Below are 12,906 nucleotides of genomic sequence, written 5' to 3'. Positions count from 1 at the left end.
GAAGAAGAATGCATCTGACTGAACACAAATGCAAGCAAACGCAGTTGAATTAATAATTGGTATAGGCCAGTGACTTTTGTGATCACTCGTCTTTATCGATTGGAGCAAAGCCGTAGATTTAACGCGTGATTAATGTGGGTAATGTATAAGATGATCTACACACACATGGTTAGGTAGCCTAGGATACTAAGTACTGGTCAGTAATCAGCGATTAGATGGCCCTAGCACTAGCTCAAGTTTTGTTCTTATCAGTGCCTTGGAATCACTAGCTTCACCTCACAAGTTCAGTTCTTGTTTCTTTGTGTTCTTTGCAAACCAGAGAAAACAAAATGTTTGCCATATTTAATTGCCTGGTTTATTGGTCAATGGCCCGAGAAACAGACATTTAAATATGCAAGGGTTGTCTGTTAAAGTTGAAGGAAATTTCATTATTTTTCTTTGCCTTGGTCCTTTGTGTTTTTTGTAGTCTTTCCATCACATATATATATGTACTCCATAAGCATTGTTGTGTTTGTTTGATTGAACTGGTCAAGAAGCTGGTCATTGGTCAAACAAAGTTGTGCATAAAACTAAAGCATGCCAATTATGGCACTTGAGAGTAATTAGATTAGACCCCACTAATCAAGCAGCTGCTTTAGCACTAATCCCTAACCATAAAGAAACCAAAATGAAAAGGGAAAACTAGTGCTTGCATTGTGTGTTGAGTTGCTTTGTTGCAGACTTGCAGTCTTGGATGAAAAGAGGATTAGGATGGTCTTTGGCATGAAGATGTAGCAATTGGAGGAGTCAAAATATGCTAAACTTTGGCCCTATCCATCATCTCCCAAGCCAATGTCTGTTGTGCTTGGACACACAAAAAAAAAGTTGTAAAAGAGAGGAATGAAATGGAATCTGATCAAGCAGATGCCTTGGAAATTGTGCTTGTGGCGCCTCTCCATCATTTCAGTTCAATCTTTTTTAAAAATTAATTTAACTCCACTTGAAGAGCTTGCTATGTTGTTAATTGGAATAATAGTTTTATTGACTGCAAATAATATTGGAGTACGGAGTACTTTACTGAAGTGTTGTATAAAACGTTTAAGCCCTAAAAAAGAGAATGCCTTGCCGTGGTGTAAGCAAAAATGTAATAGGCTTTGGTCCAAGAAGTGAAAGACCATTAAGGCCCAAATGTAATCGGATTAGGCCTAAAACGTGCAAGCCCACTTTAAGGCGGAAAAATAAGTTCTTATGTCAGCTTAAATCATCTTTATTGCTGCATCTGTTATCAAGGAAAGCAGAAGGTAAAAATTGCGTTTTGATGTTATAAGCTTATTATTATACCTGTTGTTGCTGTTTGGCTAGTTGTCTGATCATACTGTTTATGAACATGGTTATTGCCTGAATTTCCATTAGGCAGTTGACTAAACATTGCATTTTTTCACTCCGAGGAACTGATGGCCATTGACTGAATCAGTTGGTTGCTATCATATACGCCCATCTGGTAGTATTTTCTTACAGGTTTTCAGTGTGCAGTCAAGGTTAAGAGCTAGTATTTCCATCCGTCTTACTTCTTCAATATTATGTGATCAGCAGACAAGTTTGAGATACTTGTTTTTCTTGAAACTTTTGTGCGCGGTCCAGATTAGAGAATCAAAGAGGTGACTTCCAATGCCAAAGATATCATCCCTTGATAATACTTGGTAGGCAGATGCGCCGACACTAATTTGCCAACTTTTTTTTAATCGCATACCTAACTCTTCCTAATTTTCCTGCTTTTGTGTGGATCCCAGTCCGGATAATCAGTTATACTACCGATGTGATTAAGTGGAACCTTGAAAAAAAAAAGACTTGCAAGTTACAACTGCAAAGTCAGAGTATAAAGATTAACATTTTGTCATTGATTTCATCTGATGAGCTCATTTCCAGTGTACACAGGCTCCAGATTGCCATCACTTTTTCTTCACTGGATCAAATAATGCTTTTTACTGATAAATAATGCTTCTTTAACTGTTTCTGCAGTATTCACTGACAATGTTTTCTTGTGCTATTGGATAGTAGTAGGAACCTCCTCCAACTTCGATCAGAAAGCAGTAGGAAAGGAAAAGGATCTAACATGATGGCAATAAAGAATAGAGAGTGACAAAGAGAGCATTTTTCTGCCACACTTGCAACCACCAGTGCCATGCGTTTGGTGGATCTGAAAAAAAAAATCCTGATTCCTCCCCAAATCTCACGAATTCTCATCTTCGCCCACCTCTCCTCTTGATCTCTTCTACCAAGAATTCTCTGCAGGGGAAGAAGAAGCAGCGGCAAATTGTCATGGCGACCAAGGTTGTCGACAAGCTGACGGTGGCGGCCTCCCCTCCGGCGGACGGCGGCGTGCTCCCGCTGACCTTCTTCGACGTGCCGTGGATCTTCACCGGCCCGGTGGAGCGCGTCTTCCTCTACACCTACCCGCACGCCGTCGAACACCTCGCCGCCCACCTCCTCCCCTCCCTCGCCTCCTCGCTCTCCGCCGCGCTGCACCGCTTCTACCCGCTTCTTGGCCGCGTCCGGCCGTGTTCTAGCGGCGGCGGAGGCGGAGGGTACGAGTTCTGCTCCACGGGTGGGGATGCCGACCGCGTCGAGCTCACCGTCGCCGAGAGCGGCGACGACTTCGAGGAGCTCGCCGGCGGCGGCCCGATGGATGTTGGGAGGCTGTACTCTCTGGTGCCGCGGCTCCCGCGCCCGGAGGAGGGGAGCTCCGAGCTCGCGGCGGTGCAGGTGACGGTTTTCCCCGGGAAGGGGCTCGCCGTCGGCGTGTCCATCCACCATGTGGCCTGCGACGATTCCAGCTTCATGCACTTCGTCAAGACCTGGGCGGCCAATTGCCGGGTGGCTTCCGGTGGGGACGTCGATGCTGTGCCGCCGCCGCCGCCGCCGTTCTTGGACCGTGGCGTGGTCGCCGATCCCGACGGCCTTGCAGCCAAGACGCTCGATCAAATGCGGCAGCTGGCGAACAGCGGGCCACCCCCGCCACCGCCGTCCGGGCCGCCGCCGAAGCTGTTCATGGCGTCGTTCACGCTCACCCGCGACAGCATCGACAAGCTCAAGCAGCGCGTCACGGCGAGCGGCGGCGGCGGCGTCCACTGCTCGGCCTTCACCGTGGCGTGCGCGTACGCGTGGACCTGCCTAGCGCGAGTCGACGCCACCTCCGCCGCCAGGGAGCGCGCGCACCTGCTGTTCTCGGTGGAATGCCGCCGCCGCCTGACCCCGCCGGTGCCGCAGGAGTACCTCGGCAACTGCCTCCGCCCTTGCTTCGTGGAGGTCGACACGGCCGGCCTGCTCGGCAGCGGCGCCGACGGCGTGGTGACGGCGGCGGTGGCCATCGGCGCGGCCATCAGGGGGCTCGACGACGGCGTGCTGGACGGCGCCGACGGGTGGTTCCAGAAGATCGTGTCGCTGATGCCGCACCGGCCGATGTCCATCGGCGGCTCGCCGCGGTACGGCGTGTACGACACCGACTTCGGGCTGGGCCGGCCGGCGAAGGTGGAGCTCCTGTCCATCGACAAGACGCCCGGCACGGTGTCCATGGCGGAGGCGCGCGACGGCCACGGCGGCATCGAGATTGGCGTGGCGCTGCCGGAGGCCGACATGGCGCGGTTCAGCTCATGCTTCGCCGACGGACTGAAGCAGCTGTGAGTGACGAACAGCTTGTTGCATTTCTTGCTTTCTTGCTGCTACGAATTGTTGCAGAGTTCAGAATTTGTTCAGTTTGGATGTGATTCTGTAATGCTAGCTGTTGGATTGCAATCGTTGATCGATCACATAAGCGATTGTGAATTTGCAATTGTCAATCTATGAAATAATCAGATAAGCTGTAATCTATTCTACATTTTTTTCAGAGATGGAGCAGGATAAGGCCTGCTTCGATCAACTTCTGTTATAAAAAAGACACTGAATATTCGGCTGTATACTGCATCTGAATCTCCTTTTTGCTTTTAAGCATTAATAGTGAGCTTGTGCTGAATTTACCGACGGCGATGGAGACACGAGAGAAACGATGGTTTGGTGAGGAATGTGTATTGTTTAACCGAGTAAATCTGGTGCTGAAATGAAAATTCTCAGAATGTTCTTCGGTATTGAGTATTGACCTTTGATCGATTCGGCAGAGTTTGCTTTGTCCACTTCATCGGTTAGTTCAACCATCCATTTCCTGATACTAATGTTCACAACTCACAACCATATATCAGTTTGTTCAGGTTAAATTTCAGCAGCGTGTAAAATGGCATCCAGCCCATTATCATTGGATGTAAAATGACATTATCTTTTTTGCTTAATATTGCTACTCCAATTTAGCAACTAGTTGCAGTGGCCAGTGAGCCATGGACAGATGGTCGTTGTTGTCAATAGAGCACGTCATGTTCAGGTTAGGCAACCACAATTGGCTGGAAAGGTTGTGTTTTTGTCAAAGTTCGTTCGCTTCAGCCTTCACGTACGCATCATCATGCATGACTTCGAGCTTTCAGTGGTGCTGCCCAGCTAAGAGATGCCAATATCATCACATCTCATTTTCTCCTTCCATCGCAGATATTTTTAATAACATAGAAGTACAAGTTACCATCTATAGAAAAACAGCATAGAAAAATAGAAAATAATAAAACAAGAGTAGAGAAAAAAAATATTTTTTTGAAAAATGAAAGGAGAGAAGTACTCTCACAGTCTCACTGGTCTCCTGGCTAGCAGAGTGGGTAAGCCCAGCCCAACAAGCATCCCACTAGATCATCACGGCCTCTTTCGGTTGGGCCTAGATTTAGGCCAATCCACGCCTCCGAACAAGTAGCCCACTAGATCATCAAGGCCTCATATAGTTGGGCCGGAATTTAGGCCCATATAACTAAACCTAAGGCCCATCAAATCTCCAACCCTTCACACTCTCCTCTCATCCACGTAAACCACCCTCTCCCTCCCTCGCCGCCGGTAGCCGCCACCACCGCCGCCGCCGCGAACTTCCAATAGATCGCCGGCTCGCCATGGCTCTACGCCGAGCCGCCTCCCTCCTCCTCCGGCCACGGCTCCGAGCTCCCGTTCCGATCCCCACACCCAAAACCCCAAACCCTCTCCTCCTCCCGCCCCGCCGCCACTTCTCCCAGCTCCCGCCGCCTCCAGTCCCCGCCTCCGCGGCCGCCGCCGCCGCGGCCGTTGCGGAGGAGGCCTTCGAGGCGGCGAAGGGGACCAAGGACCTGCTCGCCGCCTTCTCCCGCCTCGAGGCCGTCATGCCGCCCTCCGACAAGCGCCTCGCCCTCGCCTGCATCAAGCTCGGCCAGCACCTCGAGGCCTCCGGCGCTGCCGACCCCTCCCGCGTCCTCGCCCTCGCCCTCCGATCCCTCGGCATCCTCGAGGCCACCCCTAACTCCGCCACCTCGACGACGGCCTCCCACTCCGATGCCGTCTCGCTCGCCATGGCCCTCCACCTCGCCGGCTCCGCCTCCTTCGACCTCTCCCGCTTCCACGACGCACTCTCCTTCCTCACCCGCTCCCTCCGCCTCGTCTCCCCACTCCTCCCCTCCTCCTCCTCCGCCGCCGCCGCCTCTGGTGACGACGACGCTCAAGGGTTCGACGTGAGGCCCGTGGCGCACGCGGTGCGCCTGCAGCTGGCCAACGTGAAGACGGCGCTGGGGCGGCGGGAGGAGGCCCTAGCTGACATGCGTGCGTGCCTTGACCTCAAGGAGTCCATCCTGCCGCCGGGTAGCCGGGAGCTCGGCGCCGCGTACCGGGACCTTGCGGAGGCGTACTCCACCGTGCTAGATTTCAAAGAGGCGCTCCCATTGTGCGAGAAGGCGCTCGAACTGCATCAGTCGACGCTAGGCAAAAATTCGGTGGAGGTTGCGCATGATAGGCGGCTGCTTGGGGTGATATACACCGGCCTGGAGCAGCATGAGCAGGCCCTGCAGCAGAATGAGATGTCACAGAAGGTGATGAAGAGCTGGGGCGTGGCTGGCGACGAGCTCCTGCACGCGGAGATTGATGCGGCGAACATCAAGATCGCTTTGGGCAAGTGCGACGAGGCCGTTACTGTGTTGAGGAATGTCTCTAAGCAGGTGGAGAAGGATAGCGAGATACGAGCTCTAGTGTTTATATCTATGGCAAAGGCTCTTGCTAACCAGGAGAAGGCCGGTGATACAAAGAGGTGCTTGGAGATTGCTTGTGACATACTGGAGAAGAAGGAATTGGCTGCACCAGACAAGGTGGCCGAAGCATATGTGGAGGTATCCTCACTGTATGAGATGGTGAATGAGTTTGACAAAGCGATATCATTGCTGAAGAGGAGCTTGGGGATGCTTGAGAGGATACCTCAGGCACAACACATGGAAGGGAATGTTGCGGCTCGGATTGGGTGGCTATTGCTTCTGACAGGGAAGGTGTCGGAGGCTGTCCCATACTTGGAGGATGCAGTGGAGAGGATGAAGGACAGCTTTGGACCAAAGCATTACGGGGTAGGGTATGTGTATAACAATTTGGGGGCTGCATATATGGAGATCGGCCGACCACAGTCTGCTGCGCAGATGTTTGCGCTTGCAAAGGAAGTCATGGATGTTTCCTTGGGGCCGCACCATTCAGATACCATAGAGGCCTGCCAGAGCCTTGCCAATGCATACAACGCAATGGGAAGGTATGATTTCACAACTTCATTCCATTCATTCAAAGACACATAAAAAATGTTACAAAAAAAATACTGAACAGACAAATTTTGGATGAAACAATTCTGATATTTGCTAGTATCATGTCTAATATAACCAGGCAGAAGATTAAATGAGCTACAATAATCTGCATGTTACCTATCAAGCTAGTTTGTTTTTGCAATGCTTGTTCTTTAGCTAGTTTTCAGGATGACCATATGTTGCATTTTTGCAATTATTGCAAGAAATGCTTTTTATACATGGTATGCTACTGCGTTTGAAATTACAGAGTATGTAATTGTGCTCCCTGCATACTGTTGCATACTCGCATTACATCATTAGAGGGAAAGGGAAATTACTGATTGCTTTGTTTCATATGCATTAAGTACGCACGCAACATAATGGCTGGCTGATATTGTAAGCACACTATTCAGATCTGCTTCTCCAAAATAGACTAGATTGATATTTTTTGAATGGGAAAAATTAAGGAAACTAAGAAAGCTCTTTCCACATGCTGTATTAATGTATGAAGTACTATGCGCTTCTCTCTAATGAAAAAAAAATCATTTTGCCTCAAATGCAGCTATGCTCTGGCTATGGAGTTCCAAAAGCGAGTGGTGGATTCTTGGCGAAACCATGGTCCCAGTGCTAGGGACGAGCTCAAGGAAGCTATTCGTCTCTATGAGCAGATAAAGATAAAGGCTCTTTCATGCCTATCGCCTGAAAATTCAGCAATTGCATTGCCTGAACCTCTGGAAAAGGAGGTTGATTCTGATTCTACCAGAGTTGCTCAACAATAATTTCAAAGTATTGTACGCATCAGTTTTTCTATCAATATATGATTATGATATGTTGTTTAGTAGTACAAGAAATTTTGGCTGTGAAACTACCTATTGTATGATCCTTATTGACTTGTTACGCACTGACATCCTTTTGTGCCACTTAGAAGACCTAACAGTATATCAAAAGTAATCAGAAACACACCTTTTCAGCATGACAGGAACCTTTTAGAGATATATAATATGACCTTTTCAATGGTTGGTGAACTGACATTTTCCTGCGACAAGGAAAATCTGATTTGTCAAGCTATGATGTCATCTAAGACACAGATTTCAATGTTAGATTATTATAAGAAGGTTTTGGTGAGACATTGGATTACAGAGTTTTGAAAGGTGTCTACCTTTCCCCATTCAGTTCATGTTTTTATTTTCTTTTGTTTTGCCTGACTGCCTGAAGTTACACCTTCTAGGATTGGTAACACATTTATCCTGTCATCAGCTGATTCGCTTTCTTCTGAGTACTTTCACTAGTTATTTAACAATTCAAAACTTGATTTATTTATTTATATATTTATTTGGCATATTCTCGCTCCTTCCCTTTCTCATTGTTGAATTTGACTCACCATATCGTATATGATCATTTGGGGATCACATGCATGTATCAGTGCCTGAAGAGGAAGCTTGGGCAGATTCAGAGGAGCTGGAAAATACAGTAGCAGTAGGAGCAACTTACATTGTTTTGCACGAATGTTTCACAGAAAGAACTTGCCATTCTACTGTCTGAAGTCTGGAATTTCGGACACACACAAACCATGTTATAGGTGTCCATTAGAGAAAAATTGACATGTAATATTGCATTTTGCAGAAAAAGAAAAGAAAAATTGGTGAACAAGACCACCAAAAGAATTCGCATAGAACATGGCCATAGAATGTGCAGGCATAGTAATCCCTACAATGTTCCAGTGCTGCTGCTGCTGCTGTCACTGATATCCCTGTGGAAGTGGGTGCTCCTCTGCAGAATATTCTGAATCTGCAAATGCACCTCTCCAGCACCACCCAGTGAGTCCATGGAGAAGGACCTCCTCAATGGAAGAACATTTCTGTCCCTCCTCACTGCAATGCACTCATCTCCCTTACTGATGCTGACATGCCATGCATTCTGGTTCTTCGTCTTCTTACTACTGACCTGTTGATTTGTACTAGTAGCATCTACTGCAGGATCAGAAGCTGCCGTATTGGCCTCCTGCTGTGGTGCTTGTGCACCTTCTTCTTCCGCGCCAGTGATCACCTGAATGACTACCACCTCAGGTCTCACGAACTGATCCAATGGAAGCTGGCTGTCGTTGGTGGCTATGGCTGCCCTGCAGAGTGGACAGTTGGCGTTGCCCTGGAGCCAAGTGTCGATGCAGTCAACATGGAAGACATGGAGGCAGCTGGGCAGGAGCCTGACCCTCTCCTCTTCTTGGAACTCACTGATACACACTGCACACTCGCTGGAATCAGCAGTAGTGTCCTTGATGGCCTTCCTGTACCTGAACGCCGGCAATGATTGGATGGCCGCCTCCTCCAGCCCACGCGGCTCGGCCACTGCCGGGAGGCTGCTGGAGGCGGCACCGCGTCGACGGCGGGAGATGAGGCCAGCCGTCCGCGTGTCGGAGGAGCTGCTGCTGTTCCAGTTGAGGCAGCAGCGGATGACAAAGATGTAGTAGGTGAGCAGGAGGACGGAGGTGGTGAGGATGCCCAGGACGGTGAGCACCAGTATTGGGAAGCTCGTGATGGATGGATGGTGAGGCACAAAAGAAGAAGATGCTGAAGAAGTGGAGTCGAGTGCCAATGGCCGTGGCGGCGGTGGCGGGAACAGCAGTGATGGCATCTGTTGCACCGGGAAGATGGGGTCCCTGTCTGCATCCATGGTTTGCTGCAAACACGAGCTTAAGCACACAAGCAGGTGAGCTACTGAGCTAGATAGACCAGGTTTGATGATGCTGCTGATGCAACATATATACTGGTTTTCAGGTATGAATGGTGAGACCAAATGGTGATGCTCAATGTAGTGGCCAACGAGGTAGGAGGGAAGAATGAAAAGGCAGCACCCGATCAGGTTGGAAAATGCAGTGGAGTTGTGAAAGAAATTGAGGAAGGAAAGAAACCCAACCTGCAGAGCAAGAGCAAGAGCAGGACAGCAGCAGTAGGAGCAATAGTTGCTTGCACAACAGCACAACACAAGGAAAATGAACTGTCAGCACACAGCTATCCTTAATTTGCAGCAGCTTGCAGGTTTGCACACACTCCCTGCAGAGATGGAGATGCTGTGTATGATGATCACGGCACTGGTGGTGATGGCGGCTTGATGTTTTGGATGCGATTGAAGTGTGGCCGAGTGACAGGAACGCGGCTTTGGAGGTGAGCTTTTGCTTCCCCCTTTTTTTTCATGTGCGAGTGCGACGGATGCCGCACGCCGCCGGTGTTCCCGGCCGGCCTACGCTTGCTGCTTCCTTGTACTGTTAGGCTTTAGTAGTGGTAATTTCTTTCTTGGTCTGTTTCTTGTCTAACCTGTACTAGGAGTAGCTTGCTAGTCAACTAATCTGACGCTTGCTTGCTTTTGGTCTTGTCAGTACGTGCATTCCTTTTCGTCTGGGGCACGGTGACTGACTGACTGAAGGACTGACTTAACATCCCCTGTCTGCTGCTGCTTTACATAAGAATCTGTACATTTCAGGCCACCTTCGTTCAATTATGTGTGACTCAATACTTCAATTATGGTGTGTACTCCATGTCTCCATTTAGGTTAAGACCCAGATAAGGTCTAATTATGCATAAATGAACCAGACACAAGTCCAACAAGCACTAGTAATCAACAAGATGCTGCCAAATATGTACTACACCCTCTGATGCCTGAACTTTGTTTGCATCAGGAAACGGACGAACAGATGATGCAGGAATTCAGGCTTCGATGATATAAACTGAGATGTTGTTTTCAGACTGCGAGTTCCGGTGCACATCGCGATCGCTGATTTACAGATTTGTAGGATGCGTGGCCGGGAGATTTTGGTTCTGATTCAGCTGAAGGTACAATATGCTTGTGCAGTAGTGGTCCACCTGTTGCTCTTGCTGTTGTTCGGACGTTGCTGTCTTCCAGTTCATCATCACTAGAGTAGTACTCTTGCAACACGACATTTGCAGCTCCAAGAATGGGAAGCAGGAGAGCTTGAGGGCACTACGTCTCTCCAGTACTAGAGAACTGAAGCTTCTCTTGTCTTGCTCGTGGAACCTTCTTGCTGTCGGTGGAGTAGAGCGCCATGGTTGATAGTCTGCAGGTGGTCAGAAACTGTTTTTACCAAGGGATATTGGTGGCAATGTAGTCTGAGGATTGATGGTCCGCATTTCCTGCTTCTTCATTTGTAATAAACGTTTATTATGTGTGTTTGTGTGCATCAGTTATGCACCTCAGTTATGCAGAGGCTATAAGAGATCTCAGCACGGTTCTATCATATTGATGTAATTGTCTGAGTTTTTTTTTAAGAAAAAGCTTCCTTATCTAAAAGAATGGTTGATAGTAAAGCAGTCTGCACTTCATGTTGCGCCAGTTGCTACGGATGATCAGAATCAGGATCAAGCAAGAATGAATATATTCATGAATTGATGCGTGATGCTCAATTGGAGTTCAAATTCAGACAAGCAACCTTTGATTTTGCATCCAAGAAGGATCAGGAGAAATAATGGCCAGTTCATGATATTAGTTGAAACTGGTTGCGTATAATCTCCTTCAGATCATCGGACAGTGACTAGCACTAAAACCAAGTTACTGAAGATCTAAGATCAGACGCACCTGAAAGAAACCAACCCAACTCCCTCCGGCCTTGCCTCCATTGACCATTAATTTTGCCGGGCAATCTTGTCGTTGTCTTCCAATTTTGGCTATGTTTAGATCCACGACAAAATTGGAAGTTTGAAAAAATTAGAACGATGTGATAGAAAAGTTAGAAGTTTGTGTGTATGAAAGTTCGATGTGACGGAAAAGTTAGAAGTTCGAAGAAAAAAGTTGGAAACTAAATAGGGCCTTTGCCGGGCAATCTTGCCGTCGTCTTCCTCTCCACTGAGATCAACTTCTGCCATTGCCGCCGCTGCCTTGCATCTGCCTTGCATGGATCGCAGAGAAGACTACATGGCAGCTTGTGCTATGTGAAGATGAAGCATTCGCCAAGCTACTGATTGGTGGTTGCTTATATTGGACAGAGTTTCTGCCATCTCCTGATCAGCTTCCTCCAGCTTAGCTTGGGATGTTTTGTCGATCTCTGAATTTTATTTGCGACAGTGAGCAGATGCATCTTTCAGTTCGGGGACTTTGAAGTACAGCTGGAAAATATCCACTTTTTTGTCGTGGTATTGAGAACATGTGTGATCTCACATCATACTCTGACTTCTATTTTGTCTTAAAAAAATATCGATTCTTGATTTGTTCAGTGGGCTCAATGGTATTGCAGGCAAAGTAGTATACTACTTTTCGGTGGCATTAGTCATGAATTTCATATTCTCCAAGGAAAATAAAACTATATTTTTACACTATGGTTTATTCGATACGTATAGTTTTTCTGATCTGATTCTGGATGATGGTATATTTTTCTTCAGATTTGGGACTTGGCCTGGTCACTTTGCTTAAACAATCAAATACGCTACAAGATTTTGCCTTCTTCAGAAGAAGAGGTAGATGCACATATAATTTTCCTTCGATCCACTCATGCATGATGCATCCATTAATCTATTTGGACGATTTACTTCTTGCCACGATCATATATATTCTGCTTACATTTTGCAGAGCAGGGTCACTAATATAATGAGGACTCAACATTATTATAAGAATATGAAGAGAATCCAGATAGAATCATGCATATATATAGCCAGTTGGTTGTCACCAACAACGAAGGGATTAGTAAAATGTCAGAGCAGCGAATTGGGATTAAGCATCTGGGCCGGAAGCAATATACATGCGTGCAGATCAGCCAGCTACTCCTTAACTGCAGAAAATTATATTAGCAGATGCATCCTCTAAACTCCTTGAAATCTACAGAAACCACGCTGTCTCAGCACACAGTAATAAACTAAAAATCACATTACTTTCGCGTTCTGCTCGTGTTTCTGAAGAATGAAACCCGTGTCAATGACCTTCGCATGATTAGTATGCATAGATATCGTCTGAATCCATGCGAAGACAGGAGAAGACTCTTCTGAAATTGAGCAGCCAGCTTTGACGACGCTGGTGCCGCTAATCTCAACTATTTTTTCACTAGATTATTTGTTGTACGCTTAAACTCTCTTCTACTACGTTGTTAATACTTAATAATCCATCCGTTTCACGTTATAAAACGTTTTGACTTTAATCAAAGTCAAACTGCTTCAAACTTAACTAAGTTTGTAGAAAATAATAATAATATTTTCAACACAAGACAAATTTATTATGAAAATATATTCAATTATTGATTTAATGAAAC

At 47.2% G+C, this 12,906-nt stretch overlaps 3 protein-coding genes and 1 long non-coding RNA gene across 4 annotated transcripts; 3 read left to right on the top strand and 1 right to left on the bottom strand.

The window, feature by feature from the left end:
- Positions 1 to 2,137: 2,137 nt before the first annotated feature.
- LOC4331169 (coumaroyl-CoA:anthocyanidin 3-O-glucoside-6''-O-coumaroyltransferase 2) lies at positions 2,138 to 3,932 on the top strand. Its single transcript, XM_015767143.3, has one exon. It carries the CDS (start codon positions 2,299 to 2,301, stop codon positions 3,658 to 3,660), a length of 1,362 nt encoding a protein of 453 aa, XP_015622629.1. The 5' UTR covers positions 2,138 to 2,298; the 3' UTR covers positions 3,661 to 3,932.
- A 949-nt stretch (positions 3,933 to 4,881) lies between these two features.
- LOC4331168 (protein KINESIN LIGHT CHAIN-RELATED 2) lies at positions 4,882 to 7,510 on the top strand. The gene is made up of 2 exons (XM_015769897.3): positions 4,882 to 6,631; positions 7,222 to 7,510. Exons 1-2 carry the CDS (start codon positions 4,992 to 4,994, stop codon positions 7,436 to 7,438), a joined length of 1,857 nt encoding a protein of 618 aa, XP_015625383.2. The 5' UTR covers positions 4,882 to 4,991; the 3' UTR covers positions 7,439 to 7,510.
- Positions 7,511 to 8,115: 605 nt separating this feature from the next.
- On the bottom strand, positions 8,116 to 9,692 carry LOC4331167 (RING-H2 finger protein ATL1). Its single transcript, XM_066307397.1, has 2 exons — positions 9,573 to 9,692; positions 8,116 to 9,348 (listed from the first exon to the last, which is right to left on the bottom strand). The coding sequence occupies exon 2, from the start codon at positions 9,327 to 9,329 to the stop codon at positions 8,367 to 8,369; it is 963 nt and encodes a 320-aa protein (XP_066163494.1). The 5' UTR covers positions 9,330 to 9,348; positions 9,573 to 9,692; the 3' UTR covers positions 8,116 to 8,366.
- Positions 9,407 to 10,908, top strand: LOC136355152 (uncharacterized). Its single transcript, XR_010739305.1, has 2 exons — positions 9,407 to 9,820; positions 10,333 to 10,908. It is a non-coding gene; the product is annotated as an uncharacterized lncRNA (long non-coding RNA).
- Positions 10,909 to 12,906: the final 1,998 nt, after the last annotated feature.

The sequence above is a fragment of the Oryza sativa genome, chromosome 2 (genome assembly GCF_034140825.1).
Source record: "Oryza sativa Japonica Group chromosome 2, ASM3414082v1".
Lineage (NCBI taxonomy): Eukaryota > Viridiplantae > Streptophyta > Magnoliopsida > Poales > Poaceae > Oryza > Oryza sativa.
Note: the sequence above shows the minus strand (reverse complement) of the source record. Positions and strands in the feature narration are given on the sequence as shown.